The sequence below is a fragment of the Armigeres subalbatus genome, unplaced genomic scaffold, assembly GCF_024139115.2.
Source record: "Armigeres subalbatus isolate Guangzhou_Male unplaced genomic scaffold, GZ_Asu_2 Contig99, whole genome shotgun sequence".
In the NCBI taxonomy this organism is placed as follows: Eukaryota; Metazoa; Arthropoda; class Insecta; order Diptera; family Culicidae; genus Armigeres; species Armigeres subalbatus.
The window spans coordinates 47,268-69,697 of record NW_026943799.1 but is presented as its reverse complement, the minus strand read 5'-3'; the positions used below and the strand labels follow the sequence as shown (position 1 = coordinate 69,697).

The 22,430-nt window shown below is 38.7% G+C and overlaps 1 protein-coding gene and 1 pseudogene across 1 annotated transcript; both read left to right on the top strand.

The window, feature by feature from the left end:
- The first annotated feature begins 343 nt into the window (after window positions 1-343).
- LOC134204940 (uncharacterized) lies at window positions 344-20,207 on the top strand. Its single transcript, XM_062679753.1, has 2 exons — window positions 344-680; window positions 19,201-20,207. The coding sequence occupies exons 1-2, from the start codon at window positions 459-461 to the stop codon at window positions 19,702-19,704; spliced, it is 726 nt and encodes a 241-aa protein (XP_062535737.1). The 5' UTR covers window positions 344-458; the 3' UTR covers window positions 19,705-20,207.
- Window positions 19,868-21,719, top strand: LOC134204942 (uncharacterized; annotated as a pseudogene).
- Window positions 21,720-22,430: the final 711 nt, after the last annotated feature.

The following is a 22,430-nucleotide window of genomic DNA, read 5'->3' as shown; positions in this document are numbered from 1 at the left end:
CGACGATCAGAGAACGCGTTTGCTATCGGTTCTATTTCTACGGCGACACACCCTAGTGGCGACTTCATCAGCTGATGGACACAGTTCGGGTGGATATTCACTCGCGCTGGTCAATATGATCACCTATCTCGCATGTGCAACGTCGCCGATGTCGATCATCAGAGAAAGGTGGAGGTGGATTAATCTGATGAAGACATCGGTGGTAGTCCACCGGAGCACATGACGAGCAATACGTAACCGAACGAAGCATACCGATCAAACAGAGCATTGCATTGTGTTTAAAAGCAGGTGCTAATCAGAGGATTTCACTAGTTGCAGTGTGGATAGTCATACGGAGCACACGTCGCGCCCCCCAGTGAGTGAGAAGAGCACAATCGTAGTCGTTCTGAAGACGTGCAGTGTGAGTGCGCGTCGTGTGTAGTAGCGTAGCGAAGGGAAGTCACAAAAGCCATCTCAACATGTGCAACCGATCGTTGGTTCTGGAGCTGCTGCTGGTGGTGACGGTTGCCTCGGCGGCGGTCAGTGCTGCTTCGTGCTCGTGGCGGGCGGCCGGAAGCAACTGGTTCGGTGGCGAAATCTGCATCCTGCAAAAAGTGTACGACGACTGCCAGGAGAAAAGCGATTTCACCGAGTGCCTCAAGCAGAAGGCACTGACCTCGCTGTCGAGGGCTATTGATATGGTGAGAGTGGGAAAGGAGTGAAAAAAAGCATCACGGGAAGATGAAAAGTGGATTTTGATAAAAGTTCTTTGGAAATATTTGCAATAATTTAATCTACGAAAATTGTTCAAAATGATCAATTTACCTCACAATTGCGATATCTATGATTATGAGATAGTCAACAAAACATTTGAATGGATCTATAATGATGTTTTTTACCATCATTAAACTCTCAACTGAAATGTGATGTGGCTGGTAAGGTACTCTTGTTAAGAAATGTAACGGACAACGTTGTTATATGCAAATGCAACTAAATTGATTCAAGCTCTTCATTTCATCTCGAAACAAAATTAATAGAGCTCCAAATGTTTAAAAAATATTGATGTTTTTATTTTCACAAACCACTTATTTACATATCAAATCTTCAAAGAAGGCGCATTAATGTGTTATGGTGTGGCAAATATAACGTTAACATTACAGTTGCCAAATTTCAAATAGCTCGTGAAAATCTTTAAGAAATTCATTCATTGATTAATTAATTCTCTTGGAAAGTTTACTAGGAGAACTTCAACAAATCATAGGAAATTTTCATGGAGCTTGTGTTGGTTGAAATATTCTCAATTTTCAATCTTCGAGTCCACACGCGCGACAAATTCTTTTGCGATGTTAAAAAAACAGAGCTTGTTATTGTTTTTAAGGCAAAATTGCATCGTTTAACTCATTTCCCGCAAAAACAATTAGGTTCAAATAACGTTTCAAGTAGGGAAAATATTGTTAATATGTAAACCTCTAAATTCAACGATTTTATTCTTAAATTGGATATTCCCTTCTAAAAATAATGATACTAGGTAATATGCGCCACCCAGTAATACCAATCAAAATACACCAAAATATTTCATCAAAATTGTCACACTCTTATGCACAAGATAAGTGTAAGTCTTATTCTTCACGTTAGGCATATTTCTAGACTAGTGTCAATGAGAAGGAATTTGGTATCTGCAAAAAAAGCATGAAGGGAACCAACCCCCAAATAGCATACAAAAAAGCCAAACAAGTCAAGACAAAATTTTCAAAACGACTTATCTGCTTTTGTAAACAAAGATTCAAACGACGATTTGACGAATCTGATAGCTCTCCCACGCAAACCAACACCATCAATAGGTAGGTGAAGGATTCCGCTACCTGTTAGTGGTGTTGGTTTGCGTGGGAGAGCTATCAGATTCGTCAAATCGTCGTTTGAATCTTTGTTTACAAAAGCAGATAAGTCGTTTTGAAAATTTTGTCTTGAAGTGTTTTATTTTTAACTAATTTATTAATCATACTTTGCAAAAGTGTGTTCAAGTGCAGGCTATCTGAATTTTCTGGTTCAAAGCTCCTCTTGGACTTCTTCTAACCAGCCAACAATCCCAATATCTTCACGATTAACGCAACAAATCCATGAACGCACGGTGGCACGCGACTTATGCAGCCGATTCGTGGATCCCGAGCTAGGATTACATCAAAGACAAATTAGTTAATTAGTTAATTAGTCCTTGATTACGTCTTTGTGACTTTTCCATCGACACTAATTTATAGATCTGGGACCGTTCCTGGGCTCATAACCTGTTGAACAAAAGAAGGAGCTGCAACTGCCGGCAGAAGTATTGGTCAGTAGCCTGCAATGGAGAAAAGGTTTTTCGTCGCGAGATTATGGGCCCAGTACGATTCCTCTAATCATGCAATGGCGGGCATAGGAAATCTTTCAATTTATAACTGAGGAAATGCTAATAGAATACTTGAAAAGCAGGCCAAGTTCCAGTTGGAATGTAGTGCCATTGTAGAGGAAGAATAATAATAAAAAGAAGAAGGAGAAGAAAACGAAAAGTATAAACAATCAAGCCTACTTCGACCGACAGCGAACGCGGCTTTTCGGACTAGGAAAACATCTGTTCCAAACCCTAGTCTCCGATGAAACGCAAATACTATTTACTTTTTGAAGTCATATCAAAAGATTCTATTAAAATTGAATTGAATTGAGTTCCCATTTGAATTCTGTGTCATCTGTCTTTTCTTAAACTGAACTTTGAATAAAACTTTATCAAATGAAAAAAATAATTACTATGTCTGAAACTCGATTTGTGCAATTGCACAACATGTGAAAGTTTTTTTGCACAAATCGAGTTTCAGACATAGTAATTATTATCACTCCGGGTAGTATATAGGCAAGGCAATTAAATTTGATTGTACCAAAAAATGGTCGGGAAATAAATAAATAAATAAATAACGAAAATAAAACAATCGAATCACTTGTTGTGGAAACTCTAAAGAATTTGGTATAAGATTCGAATATGTGATTTGGCCGAACTAACCATTGGGCCGAAATTTCGTTTGGCTGAAATAGACATATAGACGAAAATGTTGTTTGTCTAAACTGATCAATTGGCCGTCCAAAAAGTCAATTAATCAAAAAAGTTCGAATAGGACAAACGACCTTTTTGGCCACATGACCCGTTTGACAATGTCCTTTTCGGCCGTATGTTGCTATCAGCCATATGAGATTAGTAGGGAAATCTTATTAGGGAAAGCACCTGTCTAGCGTACTGGTTTCGTGGGAACAAACCCCACCAAAGGAAGTGGTTTCCATCCAATACAATTTTCGAACTAAATATTTCACATGTTGTGCAATTGCACAAATCGAGTTTCAGTTATTTTATTTTTATTTTGATAAAGTTTTATTCAAAGTTCAGGCGTAAAGTTAATATTTAAGAAAGGCAGATGACATAGAATTTAAAATTGGAGCTCTTGGAATTTTAATCGAACCTTTTGATATGACTTCATTTTGCGTAGTTCCGTTTTTATTGGAAAGTAGGGCTTTTGGAACAGATGTTCTCCTAGTCCGAAAAACCGCGTTCGGTCGAAGTAGGCTTGATTGTTTATATTATATATTGGATTTAGACATTTTCTGAGTTTACATTCAAGAAGTGTTTTTTGTGGCAATACTAAGTAGTGTCAGACACCTCGCTGTGGACGGAAGATGCACAGAGGAATCGTACTGGACCCATAACCTCACGACGAAAAACCTTTACTCCATTGCAGGCGACTGAAAAATACTTCTGCCAGCAGTTGCAGCTTCTTCTATTGTTCAACAGGTTAAGGGCTCAGGAACGATCCTGGATCTATAAATTAGTGTTGAGGGACCCGTTTGACAATGCCATTTTTGGCCGTTTGCTATGAGCTAAATAACATTTTCGGCTAAAGAAATGTTCGACCTAATAACTGTTTCGGTCAAATGTCCAATTCAGCCAAATAGAATTCGGCTAAATGCCCTTCGAATTCGACTGAATGACCAAATGACTTTTAGTCAAACGATGGAAAGAGGCATATGGACGATAGTTGTTTAGCAGAATATGTCATTTTGCCGAACAAACATTAGACCAAAAATCATCAGGCCAAACATGTTATTTGGTGGGATGACCATTAACAGGTCGACATTTTTGGCCATATTACCCGTTCAGCAACTAATATTTTCGACCGTAGACGAAATGAACATTTCGGTGAACAGCATTTTCGGCTACATGACCTATTCGACCAAACGACCTGTTAAAGCAAACTACCTCAAAAATTCTGAAATCCAAATAATTCGCAAAGAAAAAAAAATTGAAATCCGAAGAATTTCTTCCACATTCGGAGAACAATTTCTCGCAAAACAAATTTCCCTGGAAATTTTCAAAAGCTTTCATTGAAAAATTTAGAAGAATTTTCTGAGAAGCCACTTTTATTTTCCCGACAAAATACAAATGATTGTTAATGCATTTGTCTAAAAAAACAACCAAAACTAAACTATGATAAACGCCGCCGCCGCACAGATGTCTAATCTTGAACGAAAACGCGTTCTAAATAGTGATCATATGACCGTAAATGTCGGTTGGCCGAACAATACTAGGATACCTGGACACCCGGTTAGCTACAGCCTCGATACACATATACCTGCCGTATTGTAGAGGCCCATAGTCGTTGGTCTTGTGCGATGAACCTCAAGTTTTCCCGAACGTTAGAGTCCCCAGGTTCGATTCCATCGCGTACAACCAGCGTGTTTACGGCCTTCCACGAAAGCGCTGGCCCTCATCTGGTATTGCTCTATATGTTTTTACAACATTCACACTAAGTGACCAGCCCACTGAATTCTGCCATAGTTTTTACAATTCACAATATTTTCTCCTTTGTACATTTGACACAGCTCGTGATCCATGCGTCTGCTCCACACATAATTTTATAGTTTCTTACGCGTATAGTTTGAAACACTTTTCGTTCAAAAACCCAAAAATTTTCCAGTCCCACTTTTTTAACGTCCACGATTCATGTCCTAAAGCGCCACTGATGAAATCCGAGTGTTATACAGACCATGTTTCGTTTTGGTCTACATGTTGCGGGGCCTAACCCGAATAGCACAACTCACGCTGTGGCGCCAACCTAAGTACGACCAAATTCGGTTGCATATGAAATACTGTAACTTCTGTTCACTGTGACCATGTACTTTGTTTTGGTAGAGTTAATGGTTAGACCCATCCTCACCGTCTCTCTTCGTCTGCATTGCGAATACTTAATTTCAAGCGTTGCACATATTAGCCTTATCAGATTCGCCGGAAAGCCATGTTCAGAGAGCGAGCGAGATAGGGCCGATTCGCCTTGTAAGAAATTAATAAATATAAAATTTCCTGAAATCCTCTATGAATAAATTTCCATAAACAATTGGGATTTTAAGTCTTTATGGAAATTTTATTCTGCTGCCTATGCTTTTATGTATCCTTTCTTATACATAGATTGGGTATATGAGGCTATCCAACCAATCGCTCGTCAGTTCTTCATCCTCCCATATATTATTAGGTGTATCGATAGATACAACTACTCACTTCCAAGTTTGAGAAGTTTCACTGGGATCTCGTCCTTCCCAGCAGCTTAACTTAACTTAACTTTTTTTAGCTCACTTAGAGTATTTTTAACCTCATTCAACATTGGTCATTCCACGGGTTGACCGTCGTCGACTTTGTCCACCCAGTCCCTCACACACCTTTGTTTTCACCGTTCAACAAATCTCGCTTAACTTTTCAAAAGGACCTAAGTAACATTTTTTCATGAATTAATTTGAATAGCGCAATCAACAGAAAAACATGAAAGCTTTTGATTGCAGTACCGTCAACTGGGGGGAAGATGATCATTTTTAAGACAAAACATGTAATAACAATGTGTGTTTACATTTTAAATCGAAACAAATATTTTCAAAACATGTACTGCTATACGTTGCAATAATCAACAACTTTAGTTTTCTGAAATGCGTTCGCATTTATTAAAATAAATTAAATTATCACACATTTTTTGAATAATCCGGTTTGGGGTGAAGTTGATCAAGACAGCTCTACTATAACCATTATGACCTAGTAGTCGAAATACACTAGGTTATTTGTATGAATGTTGAATTTACTACGTAAAGGAGTCTAAGAAGTCAATATTTGAAACGAAAATAGCGTCATTTATGACTATCTCTCTCTTTTTTCCACAAAATACATTTTCATGATTATAATCGAAAAACTCGGATTTCTACCTAGCGGTAACATTACTTGAACGGAGAATATTGTTGACTACCGTTTCATTAAAAAATTTGGCACTTTTGACTGACACATCAAATGATCATCTTCACCTCAATGATCATCTTCCCCCCAGTTGACGGTACTCAAATTAATTCATGAAAAAAATGTTACTTAGGTCCTTTTGAAAAGTTAAGCGAGAAATCCTCGAAGTGCTCCTTCCACCTTCTGGCTGCATCCATAGTCTTGTCAGTCAGAAAATTCCCCTCTTGGTCATTGCACATGGTGGGCACTGGCGCAGCCTGCTGTGTTTCAGTGTTTCAGTGTTTCAGCTATCCCACTCTCTTCATGCTTTAATTTTTGCGTGCGTTTCTTTTCTGCTCTTACAAAACTGTGCCGTTTTTTCAATGTATCGGGTACCAGCAACTAGTATTCGGCTTCTGGAAAATCTATACCATTTGGCCGAAAGACATTTAGTCGAATGACGTTTCGTAGAATGACATTTGGTTGAATGGACATAAGGTCAAAGAGACATTGGGTCGAATGGGCGATTGGTCGAAACTAAGTTTTCGGTTGAATATTAACGAATCATGATTGGAAGTGAATTTTATACTAAGCAAATTATTTCTTGTGCGAATATGAGGTGACAGAAAAAAAATAGTTTGTAGAAGAAAGAGTATCCTTGGAAAGAATAAGAGTCAGCTAAACGTCCTTTCGACGAAATGTCATTGAACTGAATGTCCCAAAGCCACCTCTGGCGGCTTTTTTTCTTATCCCTCACTCGCTGACATTCCTCATCAAACCAATTATTTCGTTGATGTCGCTCTGCAGTGCCTATCAGTTAAGCATATGCGGTATTTCGAAAAAATTCGTCTTGGGTGGTTCGAAACGAAATTCCGCGGAATTTCGCGGAATTTAAGCATGGCGAAATCTGATTTCTTGATTTCGTTTTATTTCGTTAAATTCCAAAAATTTTTTAGAAAAAACTAGCTTATAACGAAATTTTACGGAATTTCGAAACAAATTTAAAATTATTATATTTGAACCATACTTTATATTATCAAAAATTTCGGCTGCGCCGCTGAACAAACTAAAAAAACTGTTTTCAAAACTTTATGTTATGCAAATTTTTCTACTAACGCCTACTACATAACCCCATTCTGAGTTGACAAATACATATTTAGTTTTCTTCTATAAAACGTCTTCAGTGTTTTGTTAGAAATATTTGACAGAAAACAAAAAGTATCTTCTTCTTTGATGGCTCTACATTCTAAATGGGACCTGGACTGATTTTCAACTTAGTATTCTATTAGCATTTCCTCAGTTATTAATTGAAAGCTTTTCTATGCCCGCCATTGCATGAGTATGTATCTTGTATGGCAAGTACAATGGATACACTATTCCCAGGGTGTTGAGAATGTTTCCAACCCGAAAGCATCCTAGACCGAACCGAGAATCGAACACGCCATCTCCGGATTGACAATCCTACACCTTTGCTCGCAAGGCTACTGGAGATCCCAAAAAGTATCTTTAACTCAATTTTTGGGATATGGGCTTAATATTTGAGACGTCAGGCTTAGAGTGTAAATGTAATAAGATACGAAGTTTTTTTCTAGCGCCTTTTTCATTTAAAAAGCCGATTTGTCCACCACCGTTTAGGCCTCAAACCAGGTTTAAGTTAAGAAGGCTTTTAGGAAAACAAAGGAGGTTCCCGCACTATTCTATGGATTTATGGCAGTGTTTTATGGAACAATCAGGTTTTTGTTAATGAATCTTTTTTCATTTTTTCATGGATCATTCTTTATTGTTCATATGCAAAAGTATGTTTTGCCTTCACCTCATACTGTCCATAGCAGCTGTTTCTTGCACTGAACTGAAAGCGTACTTTAAGGCGAAACCCGCTAGAATCCAACTTCAAATCTACCCCACGCTTTCGGGGGCACACATCTCAAAATACATGATGCTTGAAACACGGAAGACAATTTTTCATCTTCGCTGCGTTGTAGAATGCATAAAGATTTGTTGGTCATCTATTTACATAATAAGAGCACAGACAAACAGACGTAACAGCTTGTACATTTTTCTGAAAAATCCATTGCCCAACTCCTCTACCAACATCTTGCGCCTCTACCACCATCTACCACCATGTTACACGAAACAATGTTTCGTAAGACATTGTCACCAGATGACGCCGGAGTGAAATGTCAAACTCGAAGGATTACGACGCTAGCGCCTCTAGTTGTGAATCGAGCAACCAATCAAATTCAAATTGATCGTTGAAGTCATGGTCGATGGTAATTTCTTTAGTGTTAGGTCTGTTTGTCTGTGATAAGAGTTTGGTCAGCTGGCGCTTCAGCTTCAGCACACTATGTCAGCTATCATTTTTATTTCACAATTTCCAATAGTATAGCGACATAATTAACCAAAACTATTTTGGACAATACTGGGGGCACCCAGATTTTTTGTAAAAACAGGTTAATCCACTCAGCTGTTAAGTTTCATTCGCAAATAACATAACGCTAAAATCAACCCACACCCAGCCCCTAGTAACGCTTCATGTATGGTAGAGTTCTAAAATTTATAAAGTCTTTAACGCTCAGACAAGTAGGGGAAGTGGGGGTAACACGCCCATAGGGGTTAAAACGCGCCACCCCTGAATAAGGTTAAATATCCCCATTGTGATTATTTTAAATAGTCTATACGATGAATCAATGAAAAATATTGCCATTGGATACATATATTTCATGATTTTTCTCTAGTTACACATGAAAAACTCGAAAAAATGATTTTTGCGTGTTTTGATGCAATTCTAGCTCGGTGAAATTTAGTCTTTCTATCGCTGTTATTCATTGGTAAATTGAAAATTGAGCCATAAGCCATGCTGCTTACTCGTGTTCTTTATGTTCCACACGAAATCGTCGTCAAAATTGGTCTTAAAACGATTTGATGGGCCTTCAAACTTCTGAGGTCGGTGTGGGGCAGTACGCCCATGCTCATTTCGTATGACCGAAACAGCTGAAACATTCGGTTAATTGCCTTAATGTAGGCAATTAAAATGAAAATCAGTACGATAAACACATGCGCGTTTTAACCCATCCACTGGCGCATCTCACCCCGCATGGTTTCAAAATAAATATTTTTCGGGTGCTTTTTAAAAATCAAATTTCTGTGCAATAAAATGTACAATTAGATATCTGTCATCGGTAGTCAGTCGCAGATATGCTGTTCTTTAGTATGCGCTGATGAAAACTGGCTGAAATGGTGGTTTTCATTGATAAAAATGGCATTTTCCTTAACGTGGGCGTCCTACCCCCAGTTCCCCTACCCTCCCACAACCTAAAACGTCATGTAGTTTGTGAATGGGCCCTCATGATGCTTTTCTCGAATCACGATATAATCGCTTTAATTTGCAGAACATACCAAAAATAATTGCCTACCTTACGGCCCCCAACCACGATTCAAGCATAAGCGATTCAAGCATCAACCTTTCGTGGTTCGATACACCATTTTCTTCATAATTTCGCAAATTAATGATTTAATTAGTGTAGGAATATTTAGTTTTATCATCTTTCGCACGAATCCTACAAACATTCTCATTTAATAATGGAAATATACAATGGATCGTATGTTTCATTAGATAAACTTTCAACGTCATTTCATGTGAATAGGTAGTTTCAAGTCGAATTACTTGACAAATACCTTCATCATAATTTAGATCTATTATTGATTGCAAAAAGTATTTTGATCTGTAAAATGATACCGAAAAAGTATTCTTTTAACTCGGGAAGTTGAAACACGTGAGAGTTTTGAGAGGATTCGCAACAGCTGATCGATATAGAGAGGAATGGAATCAAACGCACGTACCAATCATGAAACTTCAATGCAGGCATAGTTAAAAACAAGCATCTTATAATTGTGTTCATGAAAAATTGTGTACCGTCAACTGGGGGGAAGATGATCATTTTTAAGATAAAACATGCAATAACAATGTGTGTTTACATTTTAAATCGAAAGAAATATTTTCAAAACACGTACTGCTATACGTTGCAATAATCAACAACTTTAGTTCTCTGAAATGCATTCGCATTTATTAAAATAAATTAAATTATCACACATTTTTTGAGTAATCTGGTTTGGGGTGAAGTTGATCAAGACAGCTCTACTAAAATCATTATGACCTAGTAGTCAAAATACACTAGGTTATTTGTATGAATGTTGAATTTACTACGTAAAGAAGTCTACGAAGTCAATATTTGAAACGAAAATAGCGTCATTTATGACTATCTCTCTCTTTCTTCCACAAAATACATTTTCATGATTATAATCGAAAAACTCGGATTTCTACCTAGCGGAAACATTACTTGAACGCAGAATATTGTTGACCACCGTTTCATAAAAAAATTTGGCACTTTTGACTGACACATCAAATGATCATCTTCACCTCAATGATCATCTTCCCCCCAGTTGACGGTACTAACATCAGGTAGTTGGCACAGTTATAACTGTGTGTATGGGAAATAAATGATTCATATAGTAGGATTTTCGATAGCATGTCCTTGGTAAGCGTGCCATTGGGGAAATCTAAAACGCACTCTCACAATCAGTGTGGTAGTATTTTACATGCAACCAACTAGAATTCACGCTCAAAAAGATAATTTGATTTTCTCTATTTGTTTGCATGCTGTCTTTATTCAATGCAAGCAAGATGACTGGTACTATAAACAGCAACCCATCTTTGTTTTTCGTATGTTCGAAATCAACAATCACTCGTCCCAAGTGGGCTGAAAAATTGTCCACCTGAAAGGGACAAGAATGCCGACATTTTGTCCATTGCTCTCGAGACTTTCGCTGGTTTAAATGAGATATTGCGGACATTCAACGTCGTGTTTTTTGCTGTTTGGCGTCAAAACCAAATGTAAGCAAGCCGGCTGGTGGAATAATTCTGGTTGGAAATGCAAAATATGAAGATTTATAACGATAAATGTGCTCAACCGTAGCATAATGAGCCAAGGTTTGAGCCGTTACCCCTATAACATTTTATCCTTAAGGAGGCATTGAGGCATCAAAGGGACTGTCCACAAACCACGTAGACCGAAATTTCACTTTTTCAAACCCCCCCGTCCCCCCTAGTAGACTTTCGTTGACCTTTCCAAAACCCCTCCCCCCACCCCTTCAAGTCTACGTAGACTTTGCCAAATTTTACAAAACATCATATGTGATTGGAAAAATATGGAAATCAACCAATTCAATTTTAAGCAATTCAGCTATTCAAATCCATTTCCATGTAAATATTACAATGTAACTCGAATTTCAAACATAACTAAATCAAACTGAACAAAATCCAACAAAACGAAAATCAATTTGGAAGGAAATCAAATTTAATTCTCTTTCCATAGCTCCTGAAATCAAATCTCAAAGCCAATTAATTTATTTTCTGTTGAATTCGATTCCTCCTAGAGGTGTGCGCCACCATCATTGACACGTTTGTATCGGCGCGCCACTGCTTAAAATTTGTCACGCATCTGTCTTATAATTTGTCGGTTCAAATTTGTGAAAACCGAAGAATTTACAGAAATTCGAAAAATGTCGAGTTGAAATTCCGAGTCTACATTTCAATAAGTTTTGCGTGGAAATTTCGTAAAAAATTACCAATTGATAACCTTGAATGCTTCCAGGTAATACTCCAAAGAATTCTCCGTAATAATTCCGATGCTTTTCTTGAAAATTCCGTGCAATATCCCGCTGAATTTTCTTATAAATTCCTCGTTAAAAAACCCCGAGTAATTTTCCGTTTAAATTTAGAATTATTTCCCGAGGTAATTTTAAGTTCAAACGGACATTCAGTAACATTTACCCTGGAAATACAAAATGGTTTCCTAAGATATTTTTCTATTTATTATGCAAATTAAGAGCAAGAGTTTTCTGAATAATTGGGTCCTAAAGCCCTACCTCGTTTATGGTTGCAAACGATAGTACATCGGTCAAGAATACTTGTACCGTTGTTATAAAAATTCTGGTAAAATTCTAAATCAGTAAAAATAATATTTTTGTGTTTAAGACATTTTAAGGCAAATTTTGGGCTGTGCAACATTTCAGAACGAATGAACCATCAGCCCAACACGTCAGCCCCATATATTAACTGTCAAAGGTTGAGTCAAGTGCCCTGCGGTGTTTTGCTAGTGCGTTTGAATCCGTACGTCAAACAAGACCGAAAATGTAAAGGAAGCATTTTTCATCTATTTTTCAATTTCAAATTAAACAATGTTCTTTTCAATTTTTGAGTCTAGAGAAAAACTGACACGTTTAGAATGATTACCTTCATCTTTCCCTGAAAGAAAATCGAATATCGATTCTTCATTTTAGGACCCAATTTGCGGTGGGAATTATGGAGAATTTCCAGTTATTTTTTTCAAGTTATTTGTAAATTTCAAGTAAAAAATACGAATAAATTTTCATGAAAACTACAAAGGCTTTTTTACAAAAATTTGAATTTTTTATGTGGAAATTCAAACAGTTTTTGGAGGAAAATTCAAGTAATTTCTCGTGGAAGTTTTCAACAATTTATTTAAATCCAAAGAATTTGCATTAGAACTGCTGAAGAAATTTACGAGGAATTTTCCATAGGCATGAAGAATTTTGCTTTTATATGTCCAAAGAATTTCCGAAATTAAAAAAACATTCCGGAGTCTTCCCAGAAAATCTCCAGTGGATATTCTGAAGGGTTTCTCGCGGAAATTCCGGAGAATTCCCTTTAAAAGTTCCAAAGAATATTTTTTGGGCATTCCAAAGACTTTTTCTTTGTTTATAATGGATCAATCGCTGCGAAATTGCTGGTGGGGATTCTCATCGATTAGTTTTCGGCAAAAAATGACTTCCTTTGTAAATTTAAATTTAAAAAACCCCTTGAAGTACGACATAATTTCCATAGTTTCCAAAGAAGTTCCTGCCGAAAATTAAAAAAAATCTAGTAGAATCTGAAATCATATCCAAGTGGAGATTTTGAAATTTTTTCGATAGTTTTTATAGAATACTTTGGAGAATTTTCCTGCTCAACACAGAAGATTTTCTTGGTGAAATCCATGACCTTTACTTCAGTGAAATGCATTACATTTTAGGTGAAAAATTGCACAAAATTATTTCGGTAAAGTCATGCAAAAAAACCCGGAAAATCCTAAGAAAAATCAACAAGTGAACTTCGCACAAACCTGCTGTATAAATCGTTTAAAAAAAATAAAATAAAAAAGTCTACGTAGACTTTTGGTATACCCCCCTTCGTAGACTATCGTAGACTTTTTCGAAACCCCTTCCCCCCCCCCTCGAGAGTCTACGTGGTTTATGGACAGCCCCAAATGATATGATATTTCTTCATGCAAAAATCAAGATTGAGGTTGAGTAAATTATGAACAATTAAATTTAATATTAGTATGGGTCTTTTACATGGGCAGTTCATAACGCACATTTTCGAATACTATACATGGCAACACCTGCTGGGTCAACTAGTAAGGTATAGAAAAAATGTCATAAAGCGCTGTAGTATGCCAACAAAATTACAACTATCGTATTCATCTTCCAAGGGTCTCATAGATAATCAAAATTTATCCGCAGTACAAATATCACGTGCTATCAAAGCATTCACTGCCACAATCAACCACGTGCCTGCCAAATTAGGGAAAGACACCCAGAAATCACCCTCACCCCAGTTTGCGCCCACCAATTTCAAAATCTACATTTCTCGAAAACTAGTTGTTGGAAACAGATAAAGTTCTAATTTTTTCCACACAATTATCAATCAATTAAAATAAAACTTGAACTTTAACTGTTTCCAACAACTAGTTGTCGAGAAATGAATATTTCCAAATTGGTGGGCGAAAACTGGGGTGAAGCGATTTCTGAGTGTCTTACCTATGATTTTCAAAAATATCAAAGTAGCTTTTTTCTGAAGGTATGTCCTTCTTAGGCGACTAACTGGCTCTTATTTTTGGTTGCGATTGAAAATAAGCGCATGAATAGATGTTATACACGCGGTACAATATATGAAGGCTGGGTGGTGCGAATAGAATCGATTTGGTTGTCAAACTGAAGCCAAAGCTTTCTATTGTGCCGGAGCCAAACGTTTTAGATCTTATATTGAGATTTTTTGTTATTATTTGGGGAAAAATCAAAATAAACTTAGTTTGAGTTGTGCATTATTTGTAACAAATATTTTCACATTATATTTCGAGTGGAAAATTAGTAGGAATGCGACTAAAAATCACTCGTTACGAATGTTTCTATGATAGGTTGAGACTCCTCCCCGCTCTAGAAGGAGGGAGGGTCCCATAGAAATTAAACAACAATTTCTGAATAACTCGAGAACGAATCAAGCAAATGGAACCAAATCCGGCATGTGGAGCTTTTGAAAGATAAGAAATGGTTATATAATGATGATATGGAAATGCTAATATCATCTTCCAAACTTGGACGTACATGTTCATGATAGAATTAGAGGCGAAAGTATAGAATTGATAGTTCCGTTAGGATACGGCGGGCATGAAGAATGTTTTTGTAGAAGTCGATTTGAAAGCGAGCGGAGGGCAATATTTGTGATGGCACATATCACACGACCTTCCTTCTGCCAAGCTCCCGTATGAAGGGGGAGGGAAGAATATCAGTGTGGAAGCTGGCCAGTGGAGATATATCAGCTTACACACTGATATTCTTCCTCTTCATACGCCGGAGCTTAGTGCCAGAAGGGAATGCTGTCGGGATATAAAGCCACTTTCAACATTGCCCTCCGCTCGCTTTCAAATCGACTTCTATGAAAACATTCTTCATGCCTGCCGTATCCTAACGGAACTATCAATTCCATACTTTCGCCTCTAATTCTATCATGAACATGTACTCTAATTCTATCATGAACATGTACGTCCAAGTTTGGAAGATGATATTGGCATTTCCATATCATTGTAAATCGTTTAACTTCACGTAGAAGTAACACACACGAAATCATTAATTTAGGGTTATATAATGGTTCGATACTCCTTCCCGCTCTAGAAGTTTTGACGATTGCTCTGTCTTTCTAATCGTAGAGCAAACATTCAAACCTATATTGTGAAAACAAAATAAAAGTTTGTGCTAACTAATCCATTGTGGGCAAGACGAAGTTCGTCGGGTCTGCTAGTGATATATAAACGGAAACACGGCGATTTATCACAGCCTGCTTCTTCTGTTCCTATAATTGTATTGGTCACAAAGCCGTTATTTAACTTAGAAAAAATGAAATCATATACCGTGGTGCATCGAAATCCGTACACTTAAGCACCTTAGTATATGAAAAAGTTATTAGAAAATAAGAATCGAATGCAAATAAAACGTTTGTCATTGACACAGACGCATGAAGGCTTCTATTTTTGAAGTGTTTCACATTTACTCATTAAAAACTACGAAAAACATGATAAAATAATGATTTAAATCAACTACTCTTGACTCGAAATCCGTCCACCGTGGACGGATTTCGAATCAAAGGATCAAAATCCGTACAGCTATTTCTTAACTAAATATTTAAATTGAAACAGTCTGATTGACTAAACTACCATTGTAAATAGTTCGATACGCACCTTGAGAAGCGATCCCTTCGATTTTTATTCCGCTTATCTTATGTAATGATTTGCAATTAGCACTTAAAACACAGTTATTTTTGGTGCAATTAGCTCTACCCGAAAACAAAATGGCGGCACAAACTTCGCGTTTGGTGGGTGGAGATTTGTTTTTGATTTTTGTTGTTTTAATTTCAAAGCCTTCTTTCCAAGTCTATGCCTTAAAAGCTTACTGTCAAGTATCTGAACAGGATAAGATTAATTATTCCTACATTAATTACCTTTAACCTCCTTTAATTTATTGATATCTCATGAGGTGGACGGATTTCGATGCTGTACGGATTTCGGTACCGCACGGTAATATATAACCAATTCAATAAAAATTCCGCAAAAAAAATTAATTTCGTTTCGTTCCGTAAAATTTCGAATTAAATGGACCTTGGTTTCGTATCGTTTCGAAGTCTCGAAAGTAAATCTATATTTCGTTTCGTTCCGTTTCGAATCAACATAGACATTTTATATTTCGTTTCGTTTCGTTTCGTTAGATAAAAGTGTGTTATCGCATACCCTTACTATCAGTGCCTGCGCAGTGATAGTCGCAGTTTTTTGACGTTGACGCAGCCTGAGCCGTTGCCATCTTCTTTCCGCTGTTCAGCTTCTGGCAGTACTGATCAATAACCCTTTCAATTATCAAGCTTTGGATATTGAAACGCATCTTTCTGTGGTCTTTCTGTAAGCAGGTGTCGCCACTCGGGTGTTGCCAAGTGTGCTTGCGGATATTTTTTCGTCAAAAATAGGTACTGCTGATATGGGGCCCTCCTTAGCCGTGCGGTAAGATGCGCGGCTACAAAGCCAGACCATGCTGAGGGTGGCTGGGTTCGATTCCCGGTGCCGGTCTAGACAATTTTCGGATTGGAAATTGTCTCGACTTCCCTGGGCATAAAAGTATCATCGTGTTAGCCTCATGATATACGAATGCAGAAATGGTAACTTGGCTTAGAAACCTCGCAGTTAATAACTGTGGAAGTGCTTAATGAACACTAAGCTGCGAGGTGGCAATGTCCCAGTGGGGGATGTAATGCCAACGAAGAAGAAGAAGAAGGTACTGCTGATTGCCATCCTTCTTTGCAGCAGCAGCAATCATAAGTCACAGTCGTTGGTAGCGGAATGAAGCGGGGAAAGAATTTTTTCGGTTTGTTGCATCTCAGATGGCATTTTTTACATCGCGTGAGGAGCATTCTTCGTAGCCTTATCAATGCCCTAATAGAACGCATCCTTCGCGTAATCAGGCTTATCTTTGTCAGGGCATACATACATATATGCGGATCAGGGTGTAGGATATCGCATCGCGCTTTATCTCCACGTTCTGGTCTGTCGCCACCGCTACAGCAGGTGTGTTAATCGCATGAATGGTTTGCGATGGGATCCACCTCTCGGAATTAACCTTTCCCCGGTTTGGGCCACCGTATTTCCTGGATTGCTGCCATGTTAACTCTAACATTCTGCTGATCTCGAGCCAGGAGCCCAACACGTGCGGGTTAATTAAAGGCTCATACCAGGGTTCTTATATCAGGGTTCACTCACTTCGACAGTAGATTGGAGAGGTGGGTGGTGAAAAATTTATTTTCAGTGCAAAACATAAACAAACTCGGTGGCTGCCCCATATAAAAATCCAAGATGGCTGAATCATAAAATTGACATACTGCAACACCTGTTTGTATTCACCTTGGATCATACATTCCAAGATACTATTTTTCAATCGGTGTTATTTATTCGTTGCCGGCTTTGTTACATTTGAATTCATCCGTTTTTTCTACTTTTGACATATTCAGGCATATGACCCTTTCGGCCAAATGGCATTCGACCGAACGGTATTCGGCCAATTGGCCCTTCCCCCTTGGTAACTGCGGAAACTTTGATAGACTACCTTACCTGGGTTGCACTACCTTCATCAATGCAGCACAGAGTGTACAGTTTTGCGTAGAATCCCTTTCTGGCACTCGGATGGTGATTCATCAGAATATGTTTTAATATGGAGAATAACTTTTTTATGAAAAATACACCAAACGACATTTATTATTACTAATACATATTATTATAAAGATAGCCAGCCCTAGGTTGGCTCATCTCTTAAACGACATTTCTTTTTGCAGTCAAATATTAAACCTAATGTGTATTACGCCAAATTATGGAGGAGAATAAATTAGCCTTAATAAGAAATAAACGCTCTAAAAGACATCACAAGGGCCCTAGGAATCCACGCCAAGCTTTGCCTCTTTGAAACGGTTGGTAGCGATCCATTCTGCATTATGCCATTTGGCAAAATGGATATTTGGCATAATTGTGAGGAGGGTCGAAAGTGAGGGTCATATAGCATAATTTTTGGTATAATGTACGTGTATTTAATTAGTTCTAATAAGAATAAGTGGCGCTGAAAAAACCCGGAATAGTGAAATACGTATCTGTCAAGATACAATTAAGTGGTGGAATTCAATGGGATTGTACAAACTCGTCTTATGACAATTGTGGAAGTGATTTCTTCTTCAAAAGAAGGTGTTTGTCCGGGTTAAGGTAATGGTGGATGTGATTCAAATTTTGATTACAGGCGTTTGCCCGGATGGAGGCATGTGTGGATTTGAACGCTTCTTCGAAAGTAGGTGTTTGCTCAGCATAAGACAACGGTAATAGTGATTCATTTTTTGGAAGTAGGCGTTTGCTTGAAATAAGTCAATAATGCATGTAATCCATTCCTCGAAACTTGATTTGCCGTTTATTTTGTTTGCCCGCTTCCAAAAAAAAAATAATAATTCCAAATCATTGCAAATGTCCATTATGCCAAATGACTTTATGCTAAATGACCGAAGCCCGTAAGAGTTGATAATTGATTTTATTATGAGCTTGCGTAAACCGCTTGTCTTGCCGGGCGCCGTCGTGTTAGGTGTGAACGTCGTGGTGTCAAGCGCACACCAAGACGAGTCCCGCAGCTCGCAATGGCCGGGGGAAGGGTCGTCAAGCCTTTTGAAAAAAGTCCTGCATTTTCTAACGTGTACAATCAACTCAAATTTTGGGATGTCCCATTTCGAAATAAAATAAGCAGAATTCGATCCAATTTTGATACTTATTCTTATTGGAAGCCCCTGCCATGCTTATAACAGTGTTATTTTGAAATTTCGAACTGTCACTGATAAGTTTTCAAGCCACAGTCAAAGAATACGTCAAGGCTACATATTCGCAACAAAAACAAACTTTTCATAAGACGCGATGAGATCCATTGTTTATTAATATACCAACCGTCATTAAGTCTCGTTAAATTTGTTATCATTTATCCTCAACCGATTAATCCATAATATTACAACCATTTTTCTAGAACTTAAATAATTTGATCACTTTTCCTAACCCCACAAGGATTCCATTCAACTAGTCGATGGAGTGACCCTAGTCAAGCAAAACGTCACCGATGATACCGAGAACGAAACCGTCCCCGGACTGTCGGACGCCCGCGCCCTGGAAGGCCTGAGCAGTACGGACCGTTCTCTCATCCAGAAGTTGGACCGTTTCCTCAAGACACACACCGTCAAGATGGATCTGGCTGAAGCACGAGGACGTGGCGACAAGAAGAACGGCAGCCGATACATCATCGCTGCCATGCTCACCGCCATGGGCATTGCTGGCCCGATCGGTTTGAAGACCCTCGGTGCCATCGCCTTCAAGGCTTTGGTCATCAGCAAGGTTGCGCTCACTATCGCCAGTATTTTGGCGCTGAAGAAGATCTTCAAGAGCGATCATCACGAGGAAACCAGCTTCCAGGTGCACACCGGGCACGAAAACCGTCGTAACACCTACGTGGTCCGCCCGGCCCGAGTTCCCAACGACCCCTACCGGTACTACTACGAGCAACCTACGTACTAAAACCCGGACGTCAACCGAACTCACCGGACATTTCAAACACACGCAACCAAAAGCCAAAACGCCCCACCCTCAACAGTCAAACCAATGAATTAGGAGAATTTCAGAATGGAACCCGTACGGAAAAAAGCAGCAGGAACGTGCAACTTGATATATTTCCGCCAGAATGGAAATAACATTGGAATCGCATCAGTTCTGGGACTGCCAGTCAGTCAAAATCATAAAAAAATGGCCGCCAACAGGCAAACAAGCAAATGCAAAGACAGCGCAGAATGAGCCACGCATCCAAAAGCGAAGAAGCGAGCCAACGATCAGAGATGAAGTAATTACTAGGACGTGCGTACTACCTCTCTTGGTCGGCAACAGTGATTGTCATGTAAATTATTATTTATTTTATTAACGGAAAGTGTAATTTATTTATTTATTGAAAAAACAACGATGTCCCTCCTGTTTTGTCGATAAGCTTAAATTATTGTTGTGCAATAAATAAAAAATGATGAAATCGAGGTGAGGCAGGTGGTTTTTGTTTTATTATCAGTTCCGTTGGTATTACCTTAAAGACATGAGTAGAGGTGTGCGCCGCCGCCGACAGTTTTTGACACGCCGCCGCCGCCGACATTTTTGCATCGGTGCGCCGCCGTTTAAAATTTGTCACGCCGCTGATCTATAATGTTCATGCCGATTCAAATTTGAAGGGGGCCCTCCTTAGCCTTGCGGTAAGATGCGCGGCTGCAAAGCAAGACCATGCTGAGGGTGGCTGGGTTCGATTCCCAGTGCCGGTCTAGACAATTTTCGGATTGGAAATTGTCTCGACTTCCCTGGGCATAAAAGTATCATCGTGTTAGCCTCATAATATACGAATGCAGAAATGGTAACTTGGCTTAGAAACCTCGCAGTTAATAACTGTGAAAGTGCTTAATGAACACTAAGCTGCGAGGCGGCAATGTCCCAGTGTGGGGATGTAATGCCAATGAAGAAGATTCAAATTTGAAGAAGTCCACACAATTTTCAGTGGAAATTCCGAAGACTCCGTATAATTTCCTGATAGATTTTTACAACATCACGTTGAAACTGAGAATGTTTCGTGAAGATACCAATGAAGATATCAATTTCTTGTTCAAATTTTGAAAAGCTGCTTGACTACTTGGGTAACGTGTATTATTACCTCAAATTTTGGGGTAACTCATTTTGAAAGACAATAAGCAGAATACGATCCAATTTTAATACATACTTAAGGTGCGTGGTCTGATCAAGAAATTCTGGTAGGGCGTAGGGGTGATCAATTAATTTAGAATAACACCATTCAGAGAGCAAGATTTTTAAAAGTCATCGAATTGGTCTGGTAGAAGACGGCGTTTCTGTCTGTTTTACACGTCAAGGCTATATATTCGTTGCAAAAACAATCTTCTCATATCAACCGTTATTAAGTGTTTTTAATTTTGCCATCATTTATTCTCAACCGATAAATCCGTAATATTACAACCATTTTTCTAGAACTTAAATAATTTGATCACTTTTCCTAACCCCACAAGGATTCCATTCAACTAGTCGATGGAGTGACCTAGTCAAGCAAAACGTCACGATGATACCGAGAACGAAACCGTCCCCGGACTGTCGACGCCCGCGCCCTGGAAGGCCTGGAGTACGGACCGTTCCTCATCCAGAAGTTGGACCGCTTCCTCAGACACACACCGTCAAGATGGATCTGGCTGAAGCACGAGGCCGCGGTGACAAGAAGACGGCAGCCGATACATCATCCTGCCATGCTCACCGCCATCGGCATTGCTGGCCCGATTGGTTTGAAGACCTCGGTGCCGTCGCCTTCAAGGCTTTGGTCATCAGACAGGTTGCGCTCATATCGCCAGTATTTTGGCGCTGAAGAAGATCTTCAAGAGCGATCATCACGAGGAAACCAGCTTCCAGTTGCACACCGGCACGAAAACCGTCGTAACACCAGTGACCGCCCGGCCCGAGTTCAACGACCCTACCGGTACCACTACGAGCAGCCTACGTACTAAAACCCGGACGTCAACCGAACTCACCGGACAATTCAAACACACGCAAAAAAGCCAAAACGCCCCACCCTCAACATCAAACCAATGAATTAGGAGAATTTCAGAATGGAACCCGTACGGATAAAAGCAGCAGGAACGTGCAACTTAATATATTTCCGCCAGAATGGAAATAACATTGAATCGCATCAGTTCTGGGACTGCCAGTCAGTCAAAATCATGAACAATTGCCGCAAACAGGCAAACAAGCAAATGCATAGATAGCGCAGAATGAACCACGTATCGAAAGCAATGAAGCGCGCAACGATCAGAGATAAAGTAATTACCAGGACGTGCGTACTACCTCTTTGGTCGGCAACAGTGATTGTCATGTAAATTATTATTTATTTTATTAACGGAAAGTGTAATTTATTTATTTATTGAAAAACAACGATGTCCCTCCTGTTTTGTCGATAAGCTTAAATTATTGTTGTGCAATAAATAAAATGATGAAATCGAGTTCAGACGGTGGTTTTGTTTTATTATCAGTTCCGTTGGTTTTACCTTAAAGCACGTAATTTTTTTTGAATGAAAGAAGCAGCTGCTTGAGATCCGTCAGCTCGAAAAGTCCTACAAGTACTAGTATGCCACCACTCAGCAGAGACAAATTTTCTATAAAATTAGTTTAAGATTAAAATTTGATAACTAATACACCATTATTATATTTTAGTTAGTGCA